The sequence below is a fragment of the Pseudophryne corroboree genome, chromosome 9, assembly GCF_028390025.1.
Source record: "Pseudophryne corroboree isolate aPseCor3 chromosome 9, aPseCor3.hap2, whole genome shotgun sequence".
NCBI lineage: Eukaryota > Metazoa > Chordata > Amphibia > Anura > Myobatrachidae > Pseudophryne > Pseudophryne corroboree.
Window position 1 is genome coordinate 416,169,082 of NC_086452.1, and position 18,637 is coordinate 416,187,718.

The 18,637-nt window shown below is 47.7% G+C and overlaps 1 protein-coding gene across 1 annotated transcript in view; it reads right to left on the reverse strand.

Moving 5' to 3' along the window:
- Nucleotides 1-18,637, reverse strand: part of MAGI1 (membrane associated guanylate kinase, WW and PDZ domain containing 1) — an 809,094-nt gene that overhangs the window by 213,006 nt on the left and 577,451 nt on the right. Inside the window, exon 3 of the mRNA XM_063940923.1 lies at nucleotides 14,193-14,312. Coding sequence (XP_063796993.1) covers nucleotides 14,193-14,312 — 120 coding nt within the window. The remainder of the gene's footprint in view (nucleotides 1-14,192; nucleotides 14,313-18,637) is intronic.

The window sequence follows — 18,637 nt, forward strand, 5'->3', positions numbered from 1 at the left end:
CAGATATGGAATTATGTTCACCCCCTGTCTGCGTAGGAGAATCATCATGTCCGCCATCAACTTGGTAAATACCCTCGGTGCTGTGGAGAGGCCGAATGGCAGGGCCTGGAACTGAAAATGACAGTCCAACAGTGCGAATCGAAGATAAGCTTGATGCGGCAGCCAAATAAGAATATGGTGGTACGCATCCTTGATATCCAGGGATACCAGGAATTCCCCCTCCTCCAGACCAGATATCACTGCCCTTAGAGACTCCATTTTGAACTTGAACTCTCTCAGAAAGGGGTTTAGTGATTTTAAGTTCAGAATGGGCCTGACTGAACCATCCGGGTTCTGGTACCACGAAAAGGTTCAAATAGTAACCTTTGTTTTGCATCTGGGGAGGAACTGGTACGATAACCTGTGCCTCCACCAGCTTCTGGATGGCTCCCTGTCTGCCGGCAAAGCTGGCAAGCCTGATTTGAAGAACCGGTGAGGAAAGAGATCTTGAAATTCCAGCCGGTACCCCCTGGGACACAATATCTAGTACCCAGGGTTCCAGGCCGGACGACACCCAGACGTGACTGAAATGTCTCGCCCCCAAAGGCCCTACCTCCAGGCCGAACTGTCCACCGTCATGCTGAGGACTTTGGTGTACCAGAAGCAGGTTTCTGTTCCTGGGTACCTGAAGCAGCAGGTTTCTTGGATTTTGGCGACGCCCTCTAAAGAAGGTGTTTGACGGTTTGGCCTTTCTTGTTTTAGTAACACGAAAGGACTGTGATGCCGCTGAAGGAAAAGGTTTCTTCACAGCAGGTGCAGCTGAGGGAAGAAAGGGTGACTTACCCGCTGTAGCCGTGGAGATCCACGCATCCAACACTTCCCCAAAGAGAGCCTGACCTGTGTAGGGTAGGGTCTCCACACCTCTCCTGGGTTCCGCGTTGGCAGACCACTGGCGCAACCACAGTTCTCGACGAGCTGAGACAGACATGGAAGAAATTCCTGCAGCCATTGAACTCAGGTCCTTCATTGATTCCACCATAAATCCTGCAGAATCCTGAATGTTACGTAAAAACAATTCTACGTCACTTTTATCCATAGTATCCAAATCCTAAAGTAACGTGCCTGACCACTTTACTATAGCTTTGGAAATCCATGCACAGGCAATAGTGGGCCGTAGTATCGCCCCTGAAGCCGTGTATATGGATTTGAGCGTAGTATAAATTTTGCGATCAGCCGGCTCCTTTAAGGCGGTAGATCCTGGAACAGGTAAAACCACCTTTTTTGAGAGTCTGGATACAGACGTGTCCACTATGGGTGGATTTTCCCATTTTTCCTATCCTCCTCAGGGAAGGGAAAAGCAACCAGAACCCTTTTAAGGATCTGAAATTTTTTTCTCCTGGTTTTCCCATGCTTTCTCAAATATAGCATTTAATTCTTTGGATGCAGGGAAGGTTAGCAAGGCTTTCTTATTTTCAGTGAAGTAAGCCACCTCAACCTGCTCCGGTGTTGTATCTGCACTATTCAACACAACCCTTATAGCCTCTATCATTAACTGCACCCCTTTAGCAAGAGATGCGGCCCCCCTAAGCACGTCCCCATCACCGTCTGCCGTGTCAGAGTCAGTATCTGTGCCATCCTGCATAATCTGTGCAAGAGCACGTTTATGGGAAACTCCTGAGGGGGGCCCTGAGGTAACAGAACCGGACCAAACTGCCATAGAGTTCTGTAAAACCTGAGTTGCAGATTCATTCTGTGCAACCCTAGTAGAAATCTGAGAAATCATGGATTTGATAGAGGATAACCATTCAGGCTCCCTTGCTGGTATCTGTGCTAAAACAGTGCAATCCTGATTACATGGAAGGGATCATCCTGAGAGGACATATCCTCTGCAGCATATGACACAGAGGGGGACATTTACTAAGCAGTGATAAGAGCAGAGAAGTGAGCTAGTGGAGAAGTTGCCCCATCAACCAATCAGCCCTGAAGTAACATCTATAATTTGTATACTATAGAATTATACAGAGCTGCTGATTGGTTGAAGGGGCCACTTCTCCACTGGCTCACTTCTCCGCTCTTATCAATGCTTAGTTAATGTTCCCCAGAGTCCCTGGACATAGCTAATGGAGACCACAGACACTCCACACACACACAGGGGAGTACAGACAGAGTTTCACCCCCAAGAATGGCAAGAGAGACACAGAGATTGGAGCCAACCCACACACAGCGCTTTCCAGGTATAGGGAGACCCTAAACCAGCGCTGACTGTGCACCTTAACAGGTTACATAGTCTTTACACAGCCTCCACCCCCCCCCCCCCCCCTTCTACAACCCCCTGGTACCGTGAAAGATAGCTGGAGTTGCTCTGGAGGGACTGCACATCACTGACAGCGTTTCTGCAGGCAGGAAAATGGCGCTGAACGCTGCTGGGTCCGCTCTGAGGAGAAGCTCCGCCCCCTTAATGACGCTGTCTTCCCGCTCTTCATAGGATTATACTGGCCTCAGGATTTATGCCGGCAGAGATCCCGGGACCCCGACAGGCAGTGTGACCAGTGTAGGGTGTAGGCGCTGGCTCAGGGCGCCCCTCACAGCGCCGCACTATGTACCGCTGAGCCCCAGAGTGCAGTTAGTACTGCGCTCCATACCCTGTTGCTGCCATCTTCACACCGGCTCCCGATTACTAGGGGGGCCGGTGACTAACTCGCCACCGATCTTCTGTCTCTGTAATGGGGTGGCGGCATGCTGCCGGGGTGAGCGCTCTCATGTGGCGGGGAACGTTCGATCCCCTCAGGAGCTCAGTGTCCTGTCAGCGGAGTAAGTGGCTCAGACCCCGCAGGGCGGACACTGCTCCCCCGCTAAGTCCCTCGCTGCAGGGAGACTGTTGCCAGCAGCCTCCCTGTAAAATAATAAACTCTAAAATAAACTTTTACCAGAGAAGCTCTGTAGAGCTCCCATAGCTGTGACCGGCTCCTCCGGGCACATTTTCTAAACTGAGTCTGGTAGGAGGGGCATAGAGGGAGGAGCCAGCCCACACTCTCAAACTTTTAAAGTGCCAATGGCTCCTAGTGGACCCGTCTATACTCCATGGTACTAATGTGGACCCCAGCATCCTCTACGTCGTAAGAGAAAGAGTGTACATTCAGACATGCGCACTAGGCGCCAGGTGGAACGTCATGATCAACATCCTGGGGGGAAGCAAAATTGCTCACTCCCCTCCTCTGCAGCAGGGCGGTTACAGCGCAGTTCTAACTTCAGCTGGAATAATCTTTTTATTAAATTGCCTACACACTGCGATCTCTGCAGCTTCCCATGGGGAATACAGTAAACTGCGCTACTGCCGCAACCACCTGAGACATCAATAGTTTCTGTGCGAACACCTGTTTTGTAAATTGATTAAACAACCGATAACCCCATATCCTATGAAAAAGCCAGGTTATCACTGCTCTGCACATAAACCCCATTGTGGGATGTAAACAAATGGTCAACAATTATTATGTTCATATTCATGTTGACACTTAAAATGTCAACAATTATATTGTCGACACTTAATAAGCTGACAGGCAAAATATCAACATTGTCAAAATGTCAACCTTATGGTGTGTACACACGGTGAGATTTTTTCTTTCGATTTTGACTATATAGTCAAAATCGCAAGAAAAGTTTGTGCAAATCGCAAGGTGTTATGCCGCTTGCGATCCCGATTCGATCCCGATGCGCGGTCCCGCCAGGTCAGGATCGCAAGAAAAGATAGACTGTGCAGGCAAGTCAATCCTTGCTAGATCAGTGTCCTATCTAGTTCATCTCACATGTCAATGACATCTCACATAAGCCAAAATCGTAAGCACACATAGTCCATATCTCAAGAAAAGTTAGTCAAAATCGGTGGTGCTGGGCTCCGTGGAGTTCAGGGGAAATCGCAAAGTGAATATCGGGCATAGCAAGGATCTCACCATGTGTACACACCTTTATGCTTAGGATGGGGGGAGGTCAGGGTTAGGCTGCAGGGAGGGAGGGCAGTTTGGGTTAGGCTGCGGGTAGAAGGGAAGTTAGGGATAGGCTGCAGGGAGGGAGGGAGGGAGGTTAGGATTAGGCTGCGGGGAGGGAGGGCAGTTAAGAGTTAGGATGCGGGTAGGAGGGAAGTTAGGGATAGGCTGCAGGGAGGGAGGGAGGTTAGGATTAGGCTGCAGGGAGGGAGGGCAGTTAGGGATAGGCTGCAGGGAGGGAGGCAAGTTAGGGTTAGGCTGCGGGTAGGAGGGAAGTTTCAGATAGGCTGCAGGGAGAGAGGGAAGTTAGGGTTAGGCTGCGGGGAGTGAGGGCAGTTAGGGATAGGTTGCAGGGAGGGAGGGAAGTTAGGGTTAGGCTGCAGGGAGGGAGGGCAGTTAGGGTTAGGCTGCAGGGGAGGGAGGGCAGTTAGGGTTAGGCTGCAGGGAGGGAGGGAAGTTAGGGTTAGGCTGCGGGTAGGAGGGAAGTTTCAGATAGGCTGCAGGGAGACAGGGAAGTTAGGGATAGGCTGCGGGGAGGGAGGGCAGTTAGGGATAGGCTGCAGGGAGGGAGGGAAGTTAGGGTTAGGCTGCAGGGAGGGAGGGAAGTTAGGGTTAGGCTGCGGGAAGGAGGGAAGTTAAGGATAGGCTGCAGGGAGGGAGGGAAGTTAGGGTTAGGCTGCGGGTAGGAGGGAAGTTAAGGATAGGCTGCAGGGAGGGAGGTTAGGATTAGGATGCAGGGAGGGAGGGCAGTTAGGGTTAGGCTGCGGGTAGGAGGGAAGTTTCAGATAGGCTGCAGGGAGACAGGGAAGTTAGGGATAGGCTGCGGGGAAGGAGGGCAGTTAGGGATAGGCTGCAGGGAGGGAGGGAAGTTAGGGTTAGGCTGCAGGGAGGGAGGGAAGTTAGGGTTAGGCTGCAGGGAGGGAGGGCAGTTAGGGTTAGGCTGCGGGTAGGAGGAAAGTTAAGGATAGGCTTGAGGGAGGTAGGGAAGTTAGGGTTAGGCACTAGAGGGTTAGGGAAAAGGGATAGTGGATTGTATACTGTACTTGCCCAAACACCGTAGGATTGGCGGTGTGACCCAGAAATGATGGTCACATGACCGCAGGGACCCAGAAGCCACCAGGAGCAGGTAAATAACCACAGGGCCACCAGGGATGATATGTCGACATTCTAACATGTTGACATTTCATCACTGTCTATATGATGACTGTCATAGTTGACTGACAAATAATACCCAACCTCCAATTGCATACAACGTTACACAGCACCGGAGATGGTAAAAAAACATACATGCAGGGAAATACCAGCCAAGCCACCCAAAGCTAAAACACACAGGGTGGGGTACACAGATGGATGCTCATCCATCCCTCGCACATGTGGCCGCATCATGGTTGCAACTAGCCGCACCTGCATACGAACCTCCGGAGTGTACGCACCCATGCAGTCCTATGGCTAGTGGGTGCGGACTCAGTGTACAGCCGCGGGCACACTACCCGCGGCAAATGACCCACAATTATTAGCGGATGAGCGAGGACTCGCCTATACTAAAGTCTAAAATGCATTTTCATATGTACCAAGCTCCAGAATGTGATACATTCCAGAACTTGGACCCACTGGGTAACGCCATCTTTGGGCGGTGTTACTCAATAGAAGCCTAAGGACCTCTTTTCACATTTCCCGAGAGGGATCAAATTGGAATCCTAACCTCCGGTAGTCCTTCTATCTCAAAGGACAGCTGTTATCGGGAGAGCTGTCCTTTATTAATCACATGTCTAAGTACATACTGGTATGAATAACACCGGTATGTACCTGATAACTGGTGGGATGTATCGCATGGCAGATGCGATGCTTAGTACATCCTGCCCATAAAAGATAAGCTGTAACCCTACTATATACTACAAACACTAACATATGGCTACAATTCAGATGCATATAACCTGCTAACATCGAGCACAAACATTTCTCTAACGTCCTAAGTGGATGCTGGGGACTCCGTAAGGACCATGGGGAATAGCGGCTCCGCAGGAGACTGGGCACATCTAAAGAAAGCTTTAGGACTAACTGGTGTGCACTGGCTCCTCCCCCTATGACCCTCCTCCAAGCCTCAGTTAGATTTCTGTGCCCGACGAGAAGGGTGCACACTAGGGGCTCTCCTGAGCTTCTTAGTGAAAGTTTTAGTTTAGGTTTGTTATTTTCAGTGAGACCTGCTGGCAACAGGCTCACTGCATCGAGGGACTAAGGGGAGAAGAAGCGAACTCACCTGCGTGCAGAGTGGATTGGGCTTCTTGGCTACTGGACATTAGCTCCAGAGGGACGATCACAGGCCCAGCCTGGATGGGTCCCGGAGCCGCGCCGCCGGCCCCCTTACAGAGCCAGAAGAGCGAAGAGGTCCGGAAAAATCGGCGGCAGAAGACGTTCCTGTCTTCAATAAGGTAGCGCACAGCACTGCAGCTGTGCGCCATTGCTCTCAGCACACTTCATACTCCGGTCACTGGGGGTGCAGGGCGCTGGGGGGGGCGCCCTGAGACGCAACAAAACATGATAAAAATACCTTACATGGCAAAAAATACATCACATATAGCTCCTGGGCTATATGGATGCATTTAACCCCTGCCAGAATATACAGAAAAACGGGAGATAAGGCCGCCGAAAAGGGGGCGGAGCCTATCTCCTCAGCACACTGGCGCCATTTTCCCTCACAGCTCAGTTGGAGGGAAGCTCCCTGGCTCTTCCCTGCAGTCACTACACTACAGAAAGGGTTAAAAAAAGAGAGGGGGGCACTAATTAGGCGCAGTATTAAAACATACAGCAGCTATAAGGGGAAAAACACTTATATAAGGTTATCCCTGTATATATATATAGCGCTCTGGTGTGTGCTGGCATACTCTCCCTCTGTCTCCCCAAAGGGCTAGTGGGGTCCTGTCCTCTATCAGAGCATTCCCTGTGTGTGTGCTGTGTGTCGGTACGTTTGTGTCGACATGTATGAGGAGAAAAATGATGTGGAGACGGAGCAGAGTGTCTGTAACAGTGATGTCACCACCTAGGGCAGGCATGTCCAAACTGCGGCCAACCAGCTGTTGAGAAACTACACATCCCAGCATGCCCTGACACAGCTTTAGCATTCTCTGACAGCAAAACTGTGTCAGGGCATGCTGGGATATGTAGTTTCACAACAGCTGGAGGGCCGCAGTTTGGACATGCCTGACCTAGGGGGTCGACACCTGAGTGGATGTACTGTTGAAAATTACGTGACAGTGTCAGCTCTGTATAAAAAAACAGTGGTTGACATGAGACAGCCGGCTACTCAGCTTGTGCCTGTCCAGACGTCTCATAGGCCGTCAGGATCTCTAAAGCGCCCGTTACCTCAGATGGCAGATACAGACGCCGACAGGGATACTGACTCCTGTGTCGACGGTGAAGAGACAACCGTGATTTCCAGTAGGGCCACACGTTACATGATTGAGACAATGAAAAATGTTTTATACATTTCTGATAATACGAGTACCACCAAAAAGGGGTATTATGTTCGGTGAGGGAAAAACTACCTGTAGTTTTCCTGAATCTGAGAAATAAAATGAGGTGTGTGATGATGCGTGGGTTTCCCCCCGATAACAATTGATAATTTCTTAAAAAGTATTGGTGTATACCCTTTCCCGCCAGAGGTTAGGGTGCGTTGGGAAACACCCCCTAGGGGGGATAAGGCGCTCACACGCTTGTAAGAACAAGGGCTCTACCCTCTCATGAGATGGCCGCCCTTAAGGATCCTGCTGATAGAAAGCAGGAGGGTATCCAAAAATGTATTCACACACATACTGGTGTTATACTGCGACCAGCAATCGCCTCAGCCTGGAGGTGCAGTGCTGGGTTGGCATGGTCGGATTCCCTGACTGGAAATATTGATATCCTAGATAAGGATAGTATATTATTGCCTATAGAGCATTTAAAAGATGCATTTCTATATATGCATGATGCACAGCGGAATATTTGCCGACTGGCATCAAGTATAAGTGCGTTGTCCAATTCTACCAGTAAAATGGTCAGGTGATGCAGATTCCAAACGGCATTTGGAAGTATTGCCTTTGAAAAGGGACATTTGGGGTCGGTCTTTTAGACCTGGTGGCCACGGCAACAACTGGGAAATCCACGTTTGTACCCCAGGTCGCCTCTCAAAATAAGACGCCGTATTATCAGGCGCAGTCCTTTGTTGGCAAGCGGACAAAAGGTTCCTCTTTTCTGCTCGTGACAGAGGGAGAGGAAAAAGGCTGAAGAGATTAGCCAGTTCCCAGGAACAGAAACCCTTTCCCGCCTCTGCCAAGCCCTCAGTATGACGCTAGGGCCTTACAAGCTCAGGCACGGTGGGGGCCCGTTCTCAATGAATTTCAGTGCGCAGTGGGCTCACTCGCAAGTAGACCCCTGGATCCTTCAGGTAATATCTCAAGGGTACATATTGGAATTCGAGACGTCTCCCCCTCGCCGTTTCCAAAAGTCGGCTTTACCGACGTCTCCCTCTGACAGGGAGGCAGTTTTGGAAGCCATTCACAAGCTGTATTCCCAGCAGGTGATAATCAAGGTACCCCTCCTGCAACAGGGAACGGGGTATTATTCCACACTATTGTGGTACCGAAGCTAGACGGCTCGGTGAGACCGATTCTAAATCTAAATCTAAAATCTTTGAACACTTACATACAGAGGTTTAAATTCAAGATTGAGTCACTCAGAGCAGTGATTGCGAACCTGGAAGAAGGGGACTACATGATGTCTCGGGACATCAAGGATGCTTACCTTCATGTCAAAATTTACCCTTCTCACCAAGGGTACCTCAGGTTATGGTACAGAACTGTCACTATCAGTTCAGACGCTGCCGTAGGGATGGTCCACGGCACCCCGGGTCTTTACCAAGGTAATGGCCGAAATGATATCCCTTCGAAGGAAGGGAATTTTAGTTATCCCTTACTTGGACGATTCCCTGATAAGGGTAAGATCCAGGTAACAGTTGGAAGTCGGTGTAGCACTATCTCAGGTAGTGTTGCGGCAGCACGATTGGATTCTCAATATTCCAAAATAGCAGCTGGTTCCGACGACTTGTCTTCTGTTTCCTAGGGATGTTCCTGGACACAGTCCAGAAAAAAAGGTGTTTCTCCCGGAAGAGAAAGCCAGGGAGTTATCCGAGCTAGTCAGGAACCTCCTAAAACCGAACCAAGTCTCAGTGCATCAATGCACAAGGGTTCTGGGTAAAAATGGTGGCTTCCTACGAAGCAATCCCATTCGTTAGATTCCACGCAAGAACTTTCCAGTGGAACCTACTGGACAAATGGTCCGGGTCGCATTTTCAGATGCATCAGCGGATAACCCTGTCACCAAGGACAAGGGTATCCATCCTGTGGTGGTTGCAGAGTGCTCATCTTCAAGAGGGCCGCAGATTCGGCATTCAGGACTGGGTCCTGGTGACCACGGATGCCAGCCTGCGAGGCTGGGGAGCAGTCACACAGGGAAGGAATATCCAGGGCTTAGGGTCAAGCCTGGATACATCACTTCACATAAATATCCTGAAGCTAAGGGCCATTTACAATGCTCTAAGCTTAGCAAGACCTCTGCTTCAAGGTCAGCCGGTGTTGATCCAGTCGGACAACATCATGGCAGTCACCCACGTAAACAGACAGGGTGGCACAAGAAGCAGGAGGGCAATGGCAGAAGCTGCAGGGATTCTTCGCTTGGCGGAAAATCATGTGATAGCACTGTCAACAGTATTCATTCCGGGAGTGGACAACTGGGAAGCAGACTTCCTCAGCACGACCTCCACCCGGGAGAGTGGGGACTTCACCCAGAAGTCGTCCACATGATTAAAAAACTCGACAGGTATTGCGCCAGGTCAAGAGACCCTCAGGCAATAGTTGTAGACGCTCTGGTAACACCGTGGGTGTACCAGTCAGTGTATGTGTTCCCTCCTCTGCCTCTCATACCCAAGGTACTGAGATTGATAAGATGGAGAGGAGAAAGCACTATATTCGTGGCTCCGGATTGGCCAAGAAGGACTTGGTAACCGGAACTTCAAGAGATGCTCACGGAGGATCCGTGGCCTCTACCTCTAAGAAGGGACCTGCTCCAGCAAGGACCCTGTCTGTTCCAAGACTTACCGCGGCTGCGTTTGACGGCATGCCGGTTGAACACCGGATCCTGAAGGAAAAAAGGCATTCCGGATGAAGTCATCCATATCCTGATCTAAAGCCAGGGAGGATGTAACCGCAAAAACATTATCACCGCAATTGGCGAAAATATGTTGCGTAGTGCGAGGCCAGTAAGGCCCGACGGAGGAAATTCAACTGGGTCGATTCCTACATTTCCTGCAAACAGGAGTGTCTATGGGCCTGAAATTGGGGTCCATTAAGGTTCAGATTTTGGCCCTGTCAATTTTCTTCCAAAAAAGAGCTGGCTTCAGTCCCTGAAGTTTAGACGTTTGTAAAAGGGGTACTGCATATACAGCCTCCTTTTGTGCCTCCAGTGGCAATTTGGGATCTCAATGTAGTTTGGGTTCCAAAAGTCACATTGGTTTGAACCACTTAAATCTGTGGAGTTAAAATATCTCACATGGAAAGTGGTCATGCTGTTGGCCCTGGCCTGGGCCAGGCGCGTGTCAGAATTGGCGGCTTTATCCTGTAAAAGCCCTTATCTGATTTTCCATTCGGACTGGGCGGAATTGAGGACTCGTCCTCAGTTTCTCCCTAAGGTGGTTCCAGCGTTTTCACCTGAACCAACCTATTGTGGTGCCTGCGGCTACTAGGGACTTGGAGGAATCCAAGTTGCTGGATGTTGTCAGGGCCCTGAAAATATTTCCAGGACGGCTGGAGTCAGGAAATCTGACTCGCTGTTTATCCTGTATGCACCCAACAAGCTGGGTGCTCCTGCTTCTAAGCAGACTATTGCTCGTTGGATTTGTAGTACAATTCAGCTTGCACATTCTGTGGCAGGCCTGCCACAGCTAAAATCTGTAAAAGCCCGTTCCACAAGGAAAGTGGGCTCATCTTGGGCGGCTGCCCGAGGGGTCTCGGCTTTACAACTTTGCCGAGCAGCTACTTGGTCAGGGGCAAACACGTTTGCTAAATTCTACGAATTTGATACCCTGGCTGAGGAGGACCTGGAGTTCTCTCATTCGGTGCTGCAGAGTCATCCGCACTCTCCCGCCCGTTTGGGAGCTTTGGTATATTCCCCATGGTCCTTACGGAGTCCCCAGCATCCACTTAGGACGTTAGAGAAAATAAGAATTTACTTACCGATAATTCTATTTCTCATAGTCCGTAGTGGATGCTGGTCGCCCATCCCAAGTGCGGATTGTCTGCAATACTTGTACATAGTTATTGTTACAAAAATCTGGTTATTATTGTTGGGAGCCATCTTTTCAGAGGCTCCTCTGTTATCATACTGTTAACTGGGTTCAGATCACAAGTTATACGGTGTGATTGGTGTGGCTGGTATGAGTCTTACCTGGGATTCAAAATCCTTCCTTATTGTGTACGCTCGTCCGGGCACAGTATCCTAACTGAGGCTTGGAGGAGGGTCATAGGGGGAGGAGCCAGTGCACACCAGTTAGTCCTAAAGCTTTCTTTAGATGTGCCCAGTCTCCTGCGGAGCCGCTATTCCCCATGGTCCTTACGGAGTCCCCAGCATCCACTACGGACTATGAGAAATAGAACTATCGGTAAGTAAATTCTTATTTTCAAGGCAACACTACATATTGAGGTAAGAAATAAAGTTAGAGTTATATGCCACATAGCATGCCAATCTATATGTGCTACGCAGTATATGTGATGGAAAAGATAGATGGAAGAACCAGGATAAAATCCTTAGAGGGCAGCTGATGCCATGCAATGCCACGGGCAGGAATAATTCAGTGATACGTCAGCAGTACAATTCCTTTTCTGCTCATGCCAAGCTGTCAGTCAATAATTGGAAGTGGTGACGGCTGGAGAATAAGACAAACACTGACTGCACGTATTGGAAAACACAGCTCAGCCTTGAAAGGTTCTAAAGTCAGCTACAGCCGACGGTAGAGGGGGAGAGTTATCGGCCTCATACCCCAGTGATGTTACTAGTTACAAGGCTGAATTATTATAAGTATCAATTCAGCTCAAAATATGTCTGCCACTGCCTGCAGGTAACAGGTACACGTTAACATGCGATCAAGACTTAATAGGCGCTTCACAAAATAGTATTAAACAATTACTTGCGGCATAGGGAAAAAAAAAAAAACTTACTGTAACTCAACAATGAAACAAGTGTTAGCATTAGACTTAATGCTGTACAGACGTTTATGGGCATGTCTATACAGTAGTTATAGTGGGTGCAGAAAGCGACATTGCTATGGGGCCCAGAGGTCTGACTCATCTCACCCAGGTCAGAAACTTGCCTACCAAGTTCTCAGAATTTCTCACTGTGGGGCATAATGTGTACTGGTGGCACTACAATGTGACATAATGTGTATTGGCGGCAGTACAATGAGGCATGTTGTGTACTGGCGGCAGTACAATGTGGCATGTTGTGTACAGGGGGCACTACAATGTGGCATTTTGTGTACTGGGGCATCGCAATGTGGCATATTGGGTACCGGGGGCACTACTATGTGGCAATGTGTAACGGGGGCACTGCAATGTGGCATAATGTCTACTGGGGGCACTACAACTTGGCATAATGTGCACTGGGGGCACTACAACGTGGCATAATGTGTACCGGCGGCACTACAACGTGGCATAATGTGTACCGGCGGCACTACAACGTGGCATAATGTGTACCGGCGGCACTACAATGTGGCATAATGTATACTGGGGGCATTACAATGTGGCATAATGTGTACTGGCTGCACTACAATGTGGCATAATATACGGTCAAATCACATTATTTACGACCACCTCCTACATTTGACGTCGACAGTGCATAGCCCATGAAGTACATCATGTGTCGTGCGCTGGCTTGGTGGGTATATAATGTGTGCGATAGACCGTCTGCACAAATCACTCATTGCTGTCATGGGTAAAAAGGCGATTTATCAGAAGTGCAAAAAGGGTTGATTACCGGCTTTCGAGCCAAGAGTGACAGTATTTCTGAAACAGCGCAGTTTGTGTACTGTTCGCGTGCTGCTGTGGTGAAGGTGTATCATGACTGGATAAATGGCCCTATTGCGACATGGAAACTGCGGAATACCACGTGCCATCGATGTGAGAGGTGAACGTAGGCTACGAAGATGCGTGAGGGCCGACCGACACGCTACAGTGGAGCATCTCACCGTCAAATTTAACCTAGGGGCTAGCAGATGTGTGTCTGAAGCGACAGTACAACCCATCTAGCTGCTGTCCGTGCTGCACACAGTGGTTACTCTGGCCATTAGCTGGTGGTCATAATAATGTGACTCGACCATGTATGAACTATGGTTCATAAAATGAACTAGGGCAATAATGAGGACTAAAAAGAAAAGCTAGGGCACTACTAAGAGTCATAACATACTCAAGTATCATGAAACACAGTCACTGACAAAACTCTTGAGAGTGAATCCCTGTTTCATAAATTAATACTGGGGTGTAGGAACTGTGACCCAATTGGTATTTTATAGTAGGCCAAACTCTGCGGTGCTTTGGATGATGCTACAGGTTGCCCTGAGTTAGATGTGTAGTGTAATAATATTTTAAGAGTGTGGGTGGCACAAAAAAGTCAACATTCAGAGGGTAGAATTCAAATGTTTGAAAAGTCGGTTCGGTGTCTGTTTTTTTCCTGTCTATTAGATAGGAAAAAACAGACACCCAACTGACTATTCAAACATTTGAATCTCCCCCAGAATGTCAACATGGTTTGGATGTCGAAATATGAATGTTGAAAGTTGGCATGTCGTGAGTGTGCTTTTCTATAGACTTATCAACTAACCCTAAAATTGTCATCATTCACAAAGCTTTTCTGGACTTCCAGCCACTAGACAGGCTCGACCCGGACACTTTGCACCCGCTCTTCCTGTCTTTTAGGGTCTTGAAATCTTCAATATCTTATAATTTTGCTCTCTCTCCCCACTGTTTCTCCTCTCCTAAACCCAGCAATTACGGAGATACTGAATCCTCTGATTCTCCAGCTTACTCATAATGAGAGGTTGGACAGATGCTAGACCACCACTGTGGCTTGTTGTGACGTTTGGATGGAGTGGTTACAGGTCTTTTTTGGAGTGGGTGGATACATATAATTAAACACTGATATGTGACATACCTTCATATGTTCCAACTTCAAGTAAAGTTCCACTATGTTCTAGCGCCAAAAACTCCTGTACGCTCAGAAATCTGTAGTCCACCCCAGGGACTTCTCCTTCTCTAGGTGGACGTGTTGTGCCTGCAACAAGAAGATCCGAATCACGGCATTAAAATACCATAGAGCATCATATACGTCATATATAAAACAAAAACATACATAACATGCTAAACAGGAAACCAAAACCATGTCATAGCTCTAGACCAAAGGTAGACACGCTGCGGCTCTCCGATTGTTACAATACCAGCTGTCAGGCCATGCTGGTACTTTTAGTTACACAACAGCTGGTGAGCCACAGGTTCTCTAAGCCTGCCCTTGACTGTCAACACCCACAGGAGCGGAGATCTCTACAGACAGCGGAGGTTGCTGTACAATTAATAAATCCGCACATAAATCTATGTCTGCGAGCGAAACAGTCAACTAAAGATATTATTTCACCAATAAAAGTATACATTTACACACAACTGAAAGCTCTTACCCCCTCGCTATACTCTGCTCTACTACAGACACAGACTGTGGGGTCAGATGACCGAACATCTGCCTAAGACAGACAACCAGAGGGAGGGGACACATGACCCCACAGCTGGCGGCTTCAGATGACACTTCCTAGCTATACTGCCCTCAGTGAAGGGGGAATAGCTGAGGCCCTCTGACACGCAGTGTTTGTATTGTCACTTAAGTGAAAATGATTAGAAATGTAACACCCTTAGACATTTGTCAAGGACGTTTAAAAGGCTTATTTGGAACACGTTCTATAGAGGTGAGGGCTGGCAGTGGCCCACCCTCTGGCAGCAAAGTGGTCAGTCATCTCTGTATTCTACCCGGAAAAGTGCAAAGCCTTTCCCTGTCGTATCAACAACACTCAATGTTAGAGTTACGGTTGACAATGACAAGAAATGAAGCCAAAATGTTGCAGATTATCCAATAAATTATCCCTTTAAAAAGGATGGTTTTTTTTTTTATTAAAAACAAAAAAATAGTATAAGGAGCTACAGAAATGCTGCGTACTGACCAGATACTTATAGCAGTAATAGTACGCAGGGCCGGCAACGGGGGTGGGGGGGATAAATCTCTGTTGCAGGCAGTTACGGAACATGGCAGCAGCTCCGCTGGCCATGATTCCCGTTGCTTGCGCCGGCCTTTTCTGGTGGACGTGTGAGGGCCACATGGTACCTGCTGTGCGGTGTTCGGGTCTGGATACTGGGGAGTGCAGCGCAGGTGGATTGGTGAGGGGATTCAGGGCTTTGGGATGGGGTGGGGGAGCTGGGGATGCAGTATATAGTCATTGTGGAGAGACAGACTGTGGGGTATGTGGAAGGAAGAAGAGAGGGAGACACAGACTGTGATGTGTGTGGAGGAGGATTAAGAGATATACATATTGATATATTTGTATAAATAAACCATAAAACCCGATAACCATAAAGGAGGAGGAGTTGGACTTTTACTTTCCCAATCTTTTGCATATACTGTTCTACCACAGGTTCCATCACTCACATTTACATCATTTGAAGTACATTCCATTAGGGTTTACTCTCCTTTCTCTCTGCGTGTTGCAGCTATCTACCGCCCACCTGGGCATCCAAAACAATTTTTGGAAGATTTTTCTGCCTGGCTCCCTCACTTTCTATCCTTTGACATCTCCACCACTATCATGGGTGATTTCAATATTGCTATTGATTGTCCAAAATCTGCTGCGCATGCCTCCAAACTACTCTCTCTAACCTCCTCTCTTGGCCTCTCCCAATGGACTGACTCCTCTACTCTTCAGGCAGGCCACTGCCTTGATCTAGTATTCACCAAACTATGCTCCATCTCTGAACTCACTAACACTCCTTTCCCCCTATCAGATCACAACCTTATCACCTGCATGCTTTCCTCTGTTAATTCAAACCCTGTGTTGTGGAAGTTCTCCAATCTTCCTCAAACTCGCAGAAATATTAACACAATTAATCTTCAAGAACTTTCCACTTCACTCCAACAACTGCTTTCACCTATTTCTGCATTCACCTCTCCTGAGATGGCTGTATCACACCTTAATAAGACTCTAGAACTAGCCCTTGATGAAGTGGCTCCAGCTACCCATCACACTCCACGTAGGCCTAGATGTCAACCATGGCACTCCAAATCAACAAGACAACTACAAAAACTCACACGAAAACTTGAACGTCGGTGGCGTAAATCTCGTATTTCAAGTGACTTTCTCACATATAAGACAGTCTACCATTCTTATAAAAATGCCCTGGACACTGCCAAACAAACATATTTCCAAACTCTTATCTCTGCTCAAGCCTCTAACCCCAAACGACTCTTTAATACATTTAAATCACTTCTGAATCCTCCCGCACCTACCCCACCAGCCACTATCAAGGCACAGGATCTTGCTTCCTACTTCAAGGAGAAGATTGATAAGATCCGAGATGAAATGGTATGCTCTTCGGCAGCCAGTGACCTGCTCCGTTCTGTACCTGAACCCTCTGGCACTCTTTCTTCATTTGATCCCACAAATGAAGATGAAGTATCATCACTCTTCTCATCCTGCTTCTCTACTACCTCTCCTCTTGATCCTTTACCCTCACAAATAAGTAAAGCTCTGTCTCTGGTGCTCATCCCTACCTTAACTAACATCTGTAATCTCTCTCTCTCTACTGGTATTTTTCCTTCACTTTTCAAGCATGCAGTGATTACTCCCATTTAAAAAAAACAAAATTCTGACCCTAATTCTCTCTCAAACTACCGCCCTATCTCTCAGCTCCCTTGTCTCTCTAAGCTACTTGAGAGACTTGCCTACACTCGACTCACACACTTTCTTAACTCATACACTTTGTTGGACCCACTTCAGTCAGGCTTCCGTTCCCAACATTCCACAGAGACAGCACTGACTAAAGTGGTAAATGATTTGGTCACTACGAAGTCTAAAGGCCACTACTCACTACTTATTCTTCTAGATCTATCTGCTGCATTTGACACTGTAGACCACTCTCTTCTCATACAGACACTACAATCCCTAGGTCTTAAAGACACAGCCCTTTCTTGGTTCCTATCGTACCTATCTAATCGCTCCTTCAGTGTTCGCTTCTCTGAATCTACCTCCTCTTCGCTACCTCTTTTAGTTGGAATACCGCAAGGCTCAGTCTTGGGTCCTCTGCTTTTCTCTATCTATACCTCATCTCTTGGTAAACTAATCAGCTCTTTTGGTTTTCAGTATCATCTGTACGCAGATGATACTCAAATCTACCTATCCTCCCCTGACTTGTCCCTATCTGTACTGGACCGTGTCACTGAATGCCTTTCTGCCATCTCATCCTGGATGACATCTCGCCACCTCAAACTTAATATTTCAAAGACAGAGTTAATTATATTTCCACCGGCCAATAGTAGGTACCAACCTGATATCTCTATCACTGTTGAAAACTCGACTATCTACCCTACCCCACAAGCTCGCTGCCTAGGTGTCATCCTTGACTCTGAATGTGGGGAACAAAGGACAGATCAATCTGTCTCAAGATCATGTTACATGCATCTAAAAAACATATCCAAAATACGACCATACCTTACACAAGACACTGCTAAAACTCTAATCCACGCTCTCATTATCTCCCGCATTGATTATTGCAATAGTCTCCTAACTGGTCTTCCCAAAACAAGACTCTCACCACTACAATCCATTCTGAATGCAGCGGCGAGGCTTATCTTCCTCGCTAGACGTTCATCGTCTGCAGATCCACTCTGTCAGTCCCTCCATTGGTTACCTGTACTCTACCGCATTCAATATAAAATACTTTTACTCACACACAAGGCCATTAACCAAACTACACCAACGTACATCACTTCGCTTATCACAAAATATCTCCCAACCCGACCTCTTCGCTCTTCACAAGATCTGCGTCTCTCATCCACACTCATTACTCGCTCCCACTCACGACTGCAGGACTTTCATCGGGCTGCACCCACCCTGTGGAATGCCCTACCACGCACAATAAGACTCTCCTCTAGTCTCCAAACCTTTAAGCGTTCCCTCAAAACTCACCTCTTTAGGCAAGCGTATCAAATTCCTGAACCGCCCACATAACTTTCATAAACCTTCCTATCAAATTACATCCACTCTTTACAGTCCGCACATATCCTCACATGTCTTCTCATTCTATGCAATAGATAGCACCTTTCCTTGTGTACATATGCCTATTTCCCTATAGATTGTAAGCTTACGAGCAGGGCCTTCCTACCTCTATGACTGTTATCACCCAGTTTGTTATTGTTATTTCAAATTGTAAAGCGCAACGGAATTTGCTGCGCTATATAAGAAACTGTGAATAAATAAATAATAAATAAATAAATAAATATATCTTTTCATTTATTAACTTATACAGTGCAGCAAATTCCATTGCACACATATATATATATATATA